Raw genomic sequence first — 11,135 nt, 5'->3', positions numbered from 1 at the left:
TTACCTAAGTTATTGGCGGGAAATTCAAAAAATCTCGGGCTGGTCACACTTTGTGTAGTAGGAATTATAGGTTTGATACTAGACAATATTTTTGACAAGTAAGGTACCTAAGGAAATAAGTTAAATAAACGTTTACGTGCTCTCAAAGTCAGCTCACATAATTTCTACCACTATTTAAAGTACAGTCAATGACAAACACATATGTTTACGTTCCAATATTTAGATTTTATAGATATATTTCAGAACTTTTAGTTTATCCGTTTCTTTATACACTTGTCCTGTTTCTGAGATTCAGGCATTAATAAATTCACGTACTTAATCAAAGTAATAGGCAAATGTTAGAACTAGTATTTAAAGTATCAAAATATTTATAGAGCACCAACCTCTTAATTTGTTTACATTTGGTTAGGAGTTGTAAACATTGCAGTTTTTCGTTATACAACGCTACACGTCGAGTTCGCACATTGTCGTAATTATTTACGTGTTTAAATAATAGTTTGCGAACCTCATTCAGTATAGAAATTATTAATATTATTTAAAATAAACCCCTTAAATCCAGCAAACAATTTGAATGAATGACATAAATTGACAACTGACTTTTAGCTTTTTTTTAAATCATAGACAATTGGTGATACAACAACGAAATATCAGTCAATAATTTTTGGCTAGCCAGACTCTAAACATATATAAATAGGGTTGCCTAAAGAAATATGGTCAAGGCTATTTTTAACTTTTGAAAAAAAAAATTTTTTTCGGCCGATTTCACCGATTTGTCTGACGAACGAAATAAGTTTCACTGGCGCACTGTTTATTTCTTTAATTTAGCGCGGTAAAATGTTTAAGTTCGCGTTTAAAAATCAACTCCCTATTACTTACTCAGTCTATGATCAATGTAACCCCATTTTACGGTACCTAATTTTCAACTTTTGTGGCTCCTATAATCTGATTAGGTATTTCTACTGGGCTTCTCTTCAAATGTTTGCCAAACCTCGCTTTATGGAAGAGTTCTAGTAATATTTGGCCCCTACGTACTGAACCCCTCAGGATAAAAAAAATGGGATATGGCTGAAGAAAATTAAAATCAACAATATTTTAAATAGTTATTAATTATAATAACATACATCAGCAAAACATAAAGAAACTATACAGTAAACTATAGGAATATTATACTAATCTTGATGTTCCTTACTATTAACACTCTTATTAATAACAACTTTCTTTTGGCTTCCATACTTTTCTTGGTCAACAAACTTAGGAGGTCCTCCTATCTGTGTGGTTTCAGGAACACTTAGTTCTTCATTAAGCTTTTTGGCCAGGAAGTATATTTCAGCGAGAGCAATCACCAGAGCACACATTACTCCAAGGAGCAGCCGGAATCCAAAGTCAAGGTTACCGACCATCCATTCTATTCCTCTGAAGCCGAACAGGAATCCAGCAAATATTGAAATGATGAATTGGCCAATCGCAATCAGCTGCCTGTTCATCTGTTTTACTAAAAAATAAAACGTTTAGAGACTTTTAAATATCACAATCATTATGTACTTAATCAGTGACTTAATCAATAAAATGTAAACTGATTCATAGGCCTAGGTTTGATTGTGAATCATCATTACCCTAAGTAAGCTTTTTTCAATAGTTCCAGAATGTGTTTGAGGATTATCCCATATTGTGAAATAAGTAATCATTCAAAACTAGGTCTAGTTACTAGTGACACTAAAAATAGAATTGAAAATCAGTACATGTTAAGATTTTAGCCTTAAATTCTAGACATACAAATTTATATGCAGAAATCTTTGTATAACAATAAGATGTTATAAAGTATAAAATTCATTTGTATGGAAAAGTTTTCATTATGTTGGCACAGAGTCAGATTAAATCTTGATAAAAAATTGGGAAATATTTATTCATTCAAAAGTTAAATACTTACATTGGAAAGCAATGGAATCGTCAGGGAACCTGATCCTCACATTATCAACACCTTTTGTCATTTTCCTGTAATCTCTAGCTTCTTGTTGAGCCCTCAGTTTAACACACCTCTGTTCCAACACAGGGTTCCTTTTAATAACACTGTTCTCAGGCATTTCAATGTGAACTCCTTCCATAAGCTCATGTAAATACGGGGTGTCTGATTCAGTGCTTCTAACGGTGTTAAGATAAACATATAGCCAGTCTAGATCTGAAGTCTTTAGAAATGGACCATCTCTTTCTTTTTCATTATCATGTGACACTTTCTCAATTTCTGTTGTGTCTGATTCTAATTGTCTCTTTTTATCACCACTACCATCTTCTTTGAGCACTTTCTCGGGTACATTATCAACATTCTTGTCATTTTCATCAATTACCTTTTTCTCAGGTACTTTAAGGTCTAATTTTTTAACCTCTTCTTTAATTTTCTCTAATTTTGATACATCGGAATCGCACATGTGATATGCTTGTCCTATGTTCTTCAGTTTTACTTTATCCTTTCCTTTATTAGGTTGTGACTTAATGAATTTCAGAATGTTTTCAGGTATTTCATAATTGCTCTTTATTGTTTGAAGGAACTTAATCAGCTTTTCTGATGGGTAAATTTTAAGGCTAGGATCGATGAGAGATGATTTTTGATCCATTGTAATTATTTGGTAATATTGAGCTTGTGGTTTAGGTCTGCGTAGAGATCTCTCAGCTCTTCCTCTTTTTCTTCAAAAGCGTTGTCAATCCTTTGGCACTTAAAGTTCATATCATCAATGAACTGATCCCATTCCTTTTGCCTTTTTTCACGATTTTCAGCTCTTTTTTGTTCACAAGTCTGAAAATTAAAATTCAATTAAAGATCTAATTTTAAATTTATTTTACAGTAAAGTGTATAAATATGGGTGCATATAACTTACTCAAAAATATGTCCTATAGTTCTTAATTTACTGACATAAAAGCTATGGGACATATTTATGAGTATGATGTGTGCACCTATATTTTTACACTTGACTGTACAATAATAATGGGTAAACGGGATAGTCCTAATGCAGTCAACATCAAAGATGTGTTTACAGTAAAAATGTAAGATATATTTTTATCATCAATTATTATATTACTAATTGTGGCAGAATAGACAGGCAGTATAGGTGTCTAGTGCATGGCACACTGATATTAAACTAACATACCTTCTGTACTTCAAGATAATCAGTCTCAACTCCTTCACACAACTGGAGTGCCTGATTTAGTTTCTCACTGAGTACAGGTAGTGCAGCCTCACTACCCTTCTTTATCTTGTCGACCTGGCTATCTTTAATGTCAGTGACCTTCTCAAGAATGAAGAACAAATTCTCTACTTCACGGTCTCCTCGTTTTTCCTAAAATAAAGTTGAATCAATAAGACCCGAACAACTCATGTTATTTGCAATTAGCATTTCACATCTACTTCGAAAATTGTTGTGCCTACCTCGAATTCCTTTAGCATAAACTTTATTTCTCCATTTAAAAATGGTCTATGATCAAATAATCTGGCCCAAACTTCACCAATTTCTGAAATCAAAATCATTTTGACATCAACATTTGACAATGCTAGTGACCTAGTTTGAGGTTCATTAGCATGTTTTTTCAAGATTTACAAAATATTTATATAATGATTGCTGTCATCATGTAAATCCAAGATAAATTTCAGCAATAAGTAAGTAATTTAAAATTGATTATTAAATTAAAAACAAAAGGTAAATGGATGACCTGGTAATTTCATATAACGATACAACTATTGCATCATTAGTTAATTATTAGTCACTGGACACTATGAGGATGGAACTTGACCAATTTTTAAGGAACGTGATAAGCAAAATTGTACAGTTTTTCCTAAAGATAAATAAAAATTCTGAGCCCTTCGTACATACCTCGTGACAGTTCCGTCATCATTGGTTTACTAAATAGCGTTTCGGTCACTACTTATAGGAACAAGTCATGCGATTATTATGTACTAAAAACTACTAAAGATGGTAATATTATACAAAGAACTATGTACTTGATTTGAACATTTTCATTCACAGGGACTACTAGTGTTTTAACTGACTGTTTATTAATTATAATGTCACTACTACATAAATTAACTCACTAAAAACGAAACGCAATTAATACAATAATGCTGCCATTTATAAATTCAATTTGCAATGACAGATAATATAAAACCTCAAAAACAATTAAAACGGCCATTCAATTTATTTATGGTTTCTTTGAAAGAATTACCTTTCAGGTGAAATACAATTTACATTGATAAGCCAACAAAGAGGCTTGATATAACTTGAAAAAAAAAAACTTTGGTTTTATCGGTTTTATTTTACTTCTAGCAATACTGAACGAATGACTGACAAGAAATCAATTTAATACATTCATTCATTCGAAACAATCTCTCTCGTTCTTTCTAATCATTCTATCAATTTTCGTTCATTCATTTAGTGAGTTCATTCATCGCGTAGTAGATGGGTGTACGTTAAATTAATGGATTGAATTCGATATTGTTTTTATTTGCGCAGAAGTGTTTTGAAGGCGACAATGGTGGTTAAAGGTTTCGTTTGATTGTTTATTAACTGCATTAAGTGATGTGTTAAGCAGAACTGAATGTGAAGTTTGGGATTTTTTAGTGTGTAAATTGTGATAGTGATCAGATCACCATGCCGGGTCTTATAGGCATTGGTGAATTTATCGAGGAAACTCGCGAGGATTACAATTCGCCGACGACTTCCACATTCGTGTCGCGTATGCCGCAATGTCGGCAGACCATCGGTGCATTGGAAGAGGTAACAGTGTTTTTATTTGAATAACCGAATAATAAAGTCGAGATTCTACAGCTGGCATGATAAGGTGCGCCTGGCTTGACAGGAAATGCTTTGTGATTAGATTTTCCTTAATGAATTACCTTGATCATTTAATAGGGACGTCGAATAGGGTAATTGTGTCAGATACCGTCCAATTATAGGAGATGCCTACTTTGAAATGCTAAAAAAAAAATATTTAAGTAGTCTTACTTAAATGTGCTATATTTGTTTGTATTGCTCATATTGTCTATTTTAGGTTAATATTACGTGACCTTAAATAATATTTACGGTTTATTTTATAAAAAATATTTTTTGAAAAAGTAGGGTTATTTCAGTTTCCGTCCGCCTGTGAGCTACTTTTCGTCCACGTATGAGTCAGTTTTCGTCCACTGTATGAAAAAGTACTGTAGGGTGCATTATTGCATTGAAAATCAATTATACCTATCTTTATTTTTAGTTTGTATGTTATCCCATCAAAAACATAAATGTAAAAAAGGAGAGCCAAGTTCAATACAAAAATTATGCTTGGATGTGGGGTTCGCCGCAAAAAGAATGGAGATTTAAATGAGTGCCAAGTTCTATGCAAAATCCAAATATGTATTTATAGGAACAAAATAACATTATAAACAAGTATTAAACTCTATTTCTTTGCTTTATTGGATACCTATAACAATTGCTGTTATTTAAAAAAAATGCGAGATCTTAAAGCAGGTTAGATTTGACTTGGCCAGTTTTCATTACATCAATCATTTTATAAAGTTATTCAACATATATATTTTGTAATTCTGATAAAAACTGGCCAAGCCAAATCTAACCTACTTTAAGATCTCACATTTTTTTTAAATAACAGCAATTGTTATAGGTATCCAATAAAGCAAAGAAATAGAGTTTAATACTTGTTTATAATGTTATTTTGTTCCTATAAATACATATTTGGATTTTGCATAGAACTTGGCACTCATTTAAATCTCCATTCTTTTTGCGGCGAACCCCACATCCAAGCATAATTTTTGTATTGAACTTGGCTCTCCTTTTTTACATTTATGTTTTTGATGGGATATCAATACTTTTTGTAAAGAAAACTAGGCAGGTATTGAGATTTAATGTTTTTTCTTGTGTTTCCGCTGCATGTTTTTTACTTCTGTTCTTTGTATTAATTATGTGGTGCCACGCGCCGCCAACGACACACCGTGGGCCGGTTGTTTAGCGCGTATTACAGGTTTTTTGTATGGGGACCCCCCCCCTATTTTTTAACTTTTTTTATTTTAGATTTTTTCCTACGCTTACACACAATTACCGAGCTGGATTCCAAATTTCATCCTTCTAGGTCATCTGGAAGTAGGTTAGGTTTAGGTACTATATGTCAGTCACAATAAAAAAGAAATTTGTATGGGAACCCCCCCTATTTATTAACTTTTTTTTGTTTTTAGATTTTTTCCTACGCTTACACACAATAACCGAGCTGGATTCCAAATTTCATCCTTCTAGGTCATCTGGAAGTAGGTTAGGTTTAGGTACTTATATGTCAGTCACAATAAAAAATGGTTTTTTTGTATGGGGACCCCCCCTATTGTATAACTTTTTTTAATTTTTAGATTTTTTCCTACGCTTTCACACAATAACTGAGCTGGATTCCAAATTTCATCCTTCTAGGTCATCTGGAAGTAGGTTAGGTTTAGGTACTTATATGTCAGTCACAATAAAAAATGGTTTTTTTGTATGGGGACCCCCCCTATTTTATAACTTTTTTTAATTTTTAGATTTTTTCCTACGCTTTCACACAATAACTGAGCTGGATTCCAAATTTCATCCTTCTAGGTCATCTGGAAGTAGGTTAGGTTTAGGTACTATAGGTATGTCAGTCAGTCTTAAAATTTACGACTTTTTGACCTTCATATCTTTATAACCGTTTGAGCTAGCTTCATGAAATTTGGGCTTCTAGATGTCCTTATGGATATAATTAAACACACGTAGTTTTATGTGTTTACGTTAAAGATGTTTTGAGTTATAGAAGGGTCAAAAGTGGCACCAAGTGGTTCGTGTAATATTACACTTGGCGCTGGCTAGCCAGTTCCTTTGCTTGAACTTGGCTTGACACGCTGCCGCGTGTCTAGATATAGATAATTCTTAGTTAGTTACTAGCTTCTGCCCGCGACTTTGACTGCGTAGAATAGTTATTTTCGTGATAAATATTTATATATATTTCCTTCCTCAGGACGCAGACTGACAAACAGTGTTACATTCGCATTTATAATACATAATATCAATATAATAAGGATTCATTTATTTTAAGCTATGTACGTTACTAGTACCGACTTAGTTTTGTTGTATATAGGGTCATTGCGTTAGTTTTCATCAACTCATCGGAGCTGCCAGAGTAGCTGGACAATAAAATTTATCATGAAATACCCACTTAAATATATTAGTTATTTGTTTTCTTGTGTTAATTTATGTATAGGAAAAACTAATGCAGATGCATTATTAAGATAAACACCAGTTATAATTATAATACCTACATCTACCAACTTTTATTTTATTAATAATAGATATTTAACTTGTTTTTCTTAAATTACTAACAATCTAATACAATCTATTTATCAACTTTAGATAATATTATTTATATTATATTATTATTTGAGAAATTCAGAGTCTGAATATACATGCATGGTCATTCAATAATTTATTTTTTTGTAGGAAAAGATCTCTATGTATAGCCCCCTCCACACTCGTGCGCGAAACGCGGCGCGAAGCCGCGAACGCAAGTGTGGCGTCGATTTTCGCAGACAGCTTCGCCCGCGATTCACGCACATAGTCTGGAGGGGGCTTATGGTCATAGTCGTCAGGGAGTTCATTCTGAATTAATTAATTGACCATAGAGATTTAGGCACTGCAATTCTTTAGAAAAACAGCTCGTGTCGTGTATGATGTGCCTTATAAAGAATCTATGATAAGTAATATGTAAAATATTAATGTTAATAACAGCATAAAACAAATTAAAATTTCTAACACTAACGCCAAGCGCGCACCACGATTTTAATTTTTGCGACACGATTTTCGAATCGCGCTGTAATTTATCGCAGAAAATTCAGTGCGCGCACTGCGATGAAAAAGTCGACGATTTGTTCATTCTCGACATGGATGTCGTACCAGTAGCTTGTCGTGAAACAATATGCAATCGCTGTATGACTGAGTATTTATACCACAAAGGTGATCTCCATCTATTTCTATAATTAAACGGTCAACATCTAGCGTCTCATCTTGTAACTCCATTGGAGAAGCAGGTTCCGATATGTTGACGCTTGGAGAGCGAAATGCCGACTGAGGTCCCGGCTGCGATTTTATTATCGCAGTGCGCGCGGGGCCATACAGCTTCGTACGCTGCAATTCACTTTGCGACAGTCGCGTCGCGCGCTGTCGCGGAAAAATGTAACAAATCACGATTTTAAAATCGCTGCGATTTTTTTGTCGCATATGCGCGCACCGCCATATAAACCCATACGTTACATTTCTGCGACTAAATTATCGCGCGACAAAAAATCGTGGTGCGCGCTTGGCTTAAGGCCAAGCGCGCACCACGATTTTTTGTGTGTGTAACGTATGTGTTTATATGGCAGTGCGCGCACATGCGACAAAAAAATCGAAGCGATTTTAAAATTGTGATTTGCCACATTTTTCCGCAACTGCTCGCGACGCGATTGTCACAAAGTGAATTGCAGCATACGGAGTTGTATGGCCCCGCGCGCACTGCGATAATAAAATCGCACCCCGGACCTCAGTCGGCATTTCGCTCTCAAAGAGTCAACATATCGGAACCTGCTTCTCCAATGGAGTCACAAGATGAGACGCTAGATGTTGACCGTTTAATTATAGAAATAGAAGGAGATCACCTTTGTGGTATAAATACTCAAAGTCATACAGCGATTGCATATTGTTTCACGACAAGCGGCTGGTACGAAATCCATGTCGAGAATGAACAAATCGTCGACTTTTCATCGCAGTGCGCGCAGTGAATTTTCTGCGATAATGTAAAGCACGATTCTAAAATCGTGTCGCAAAAATTAAAGTCGTGGTGCGCGCTTGGCCTTACAGACGCCCGGACCGCGACTTGCGGTCCGGCGTACGTTCGATCGTGTGTAAGGTGATCCACCGTATGTACGTCCATTAAAGCCGTGTAACAGACAACCGCACCCATGAGAGCGAGAAAGAGATGGCTTTTAAGGACGCAGTTTTATAAAGCCCCACATTCACACTCCTACCGTCCTACAAACGGCTAAACGGTAGGACGGAACCCCCATACACAATCCTACCCAACGAGGCGGACTACGAGGCGGCCTACAAAGGAGTGTGAATGCGGGGCTTAAGTGAGAGCGAAAAACAGATACTTATTAAACCAGCATCCACACGGCCTGGTACAGCTATCAGTTCATGCTGTAGGATATAGAGCGAGATAGGGAGACAATTATATGTCTCGTTCTTGCAGGACTATTTTGTAACATCGTGTAAATACTGCTTAATAATCATAGACATTTCAATTATTTTAAAGCCCGCTCCACACTCGTGCGCGAGTTGCCGTGCGGAGCCACGAATGCGACTATGGAGTCGATTTCGCAGATCTGTGATCTCGACTCCACGCTCGCGTTCGCGGCTTCGCGCCGCGATTCGCGCACGAGTGTGGAGCGGGCTTAAGGTTAACTGGTTTGCAAAACAAGCGGTATCCAGACGGGATGATAAAATCGACCTATTTGATCAGGGATGAAATTGGCGTCAATCTCCAATTTAATCACCAATTTTAGATTTATGGTGATATTAGAGCCCTCTAAATTGAAAAAATACCCCAGAACGAAACTACTGGCGTCACAAATTATATAGTATTCTTGCATCTCATTTTATCGGTAATATCGGGCATTATCGGCGGTTGAATTCGGCGAGCCAAATTGTTGTTTGCGTCCGCACGTCCTGATTCGATCGAGCAATTTAATCAGATTGGCAAAAAATTGACTAGTCTGGATACGCGTTCTTACAATTGCATTATTTTTTTTTTTATTAATATTAAGGAGGGAAAATCTTAAGTATTTGACATTTTTTATATTAAGATTCGAGAAATGCTTGATGCTTAAATAATTAATTGCCTATTTTAACTTATTTCCTCGCATATTTGGAGGAAAGCACTATGCTCCGGTGGGAATAGCAATTCGTGGAATCGTCTCATTGTCGGACTCAGTTCAATTCTTTCATTTCGTCGAACAAAATCGAAACTCATCCACGAATTGCTATTTTCGCCCTCTGTAATCATGTAATAATAAATCTCGTCTACACCACTCATAGTACATGGACGGAAACTGAAACAATATTCAAAGCTATTTTTAGTTTTCGACCACGTATTTTAAATATGATTTTATTCAAGCAACAGTGACAAAATCGTGGACGAAAACTAAAATGTATAATCTTTAAGCAAGAAACATCATTTTAAGAGAAAATATATAGTAGTTTATAAGTCTTTTGAAGTGAAACGACCATAACAAATACTCACCTAGCTGTTCCAGTTACCGTCCGTGTGGTCGGAAACTAAATATTTTTCAAAATTAGTATGTCAGTACTCGTCCACTAAATTTATCAAAGATTATTATGAAAAAACTATAAAAAAACACTTAAAATTGCGTTTATTATACTTTTAAGTTGCAGTATGTGCCAATAACGTAACTTAAACTAGCTAAATTAATTAATAAACTTACCGTGAACATTTGCCGCCAACACTTTTTTTTTCTTGCAAAATGACGTTTTCAGGCTCTGGGTGCAATGCCGCCACTTACATAATTTTTATTTAAGCCGCTATTTGTCAAATAACACTTTTATTTTGGTAAAAATATTGCTTAGACATTATGGATTGCAACAAATCCAAACATGTGTGAGAAGGCTTGTTTCTATTCAAATTTTCCGCAATTCTTTGTAGCAACTCCGCCAAGTGGACGGAAACAGGCACTGGACAGCAAACAGACACAATTACCCTACTTTAAATGTTTTTGCGAAACAAATAAAATGACCTAGTCATTCACGTTATTCACGTAAGCAATGTTATGAATCATAACATAATATTAATTATGTAGGTACCTAAAATACCTAAATACGTGTAAATGTTCTGTTAACTTAGTGCTTAAAACGCTGTTTATCTACAATACATAATGAGAATAATGACCTAGTCATCAATACTTTCATTACCGGTAATGATGTCTGTAAATATTTCCTGAAATAAGAATATACAAACATATTTTCATACAGGAGGTTGATAGGTAAGTAAGTACTTACATAGAAGAATAAACATTTCAAATTTGTATGGAATAGATCCAATCAAGGAGCTTC

At 35.0% G+C, this 11,135-nt stretch overlaps 3 protein-coding genes across 6 annotated transcripts in view; 1 reads left to right on the top strand and 2 right to left on the bottom strand.

The window, feature by feature from the left end:
- Positions 1-1,088: 1,088 nt before the first annotated feature.
- Positions 1,089-2,609, bottom strand: LOC134679950 (uncharacterized). Its single transcript, XM_063538902.1, has 2 exons — positions 1,928-2,609; positions 1,089-1,492 (listed from the first exon to the last, which is right to left on the bottom strand). Exons 1-2 carry the CDS (start codon positions 2,607-2,609, stop codon positions 1,170-1,172), a joined length of 1,005 nt encoding a protein of 334 aa, XP_063394972.1. The 3' UTR covers positions 1,089-1,169.
- Positions 2,610-2,614: 5 nt separating this feature from the next.
- Positions 2,615-3,918, bottom strand: LOC134679951 (biogenesis of lysosome-related organelles complex 1 subunit 5). 2 transcript variants are annotated; one of them, XM_063538903.1, is made up of 4 exons: positions 3,861-3,918; positions 3,419-3,501; positions 3,141-3,329; positions 2,615-2,788 (listed from the first exon to the last, which is right to left on the bottom strand). In XM_063538903.1, exons 1-4 carry the CDS (start codon positions 3,880-3,882, stop codon positions 2,615-2,617), a joined length of 468 nt encoding a protein of 155 aa, XP_063394973.1. In that variant the 5' UTR covers positions 3,883-3,918. The 2 variants fall into 2 exon arrangements, with proteins under 2 accessions (XP_063394973.1, XP_063394974.1); XM_063538904.1 differs by lacking the exon at positions 3,861-3,918 and adding an exon at positions 3,700-3,851.
- A 506-nt stretch (positions 3,919-4,424) lies between these two features.
- Positions 4,425-11,135, top strand: part of LOC134679974 (arfGAP with SH3 domain, ANK repeat and PH domain-containing protein) — an 89,316-nt gene continuing 82,605 nt past the window's right edge. For all 3 annotated transcript variants that reach the window (XR_010100412.1, XR_010100411.1, XM_063538934.1), the window contains exon 1: positions 4,425-4,760. Coding sequence is in view for 1 of the 3 variants with exons in the window: in XM_063538934.1 (XP_063395004.1) it covers positions 4,635-4,760 (126 nt within the window). In the remaining 2 variants the exon portion in view is untranslated. The remainder of the gene's footprint in view (positions 4,761-11,135) is intronic.

The sequence above is a fragment of the Cydia fagiglandana genome, chromosome 3, assembly GCF_963556715.1.
Source record: "Cydia fagiglandana chromosome 3, ilCydFagi1.1, whole genome shotgun sequence".
Classification (NCBI taxonomy): Eukaryota; Metazoa; Arthropoda; class Insecta; order Lepidoptera; family Tortricidae; genus Cydia; species Cydia fagiglandana.
Note: the sequence above shows the minus strand (reverse complement) of the source record. Positions and strands in the feature narration are given on the sequence as shown.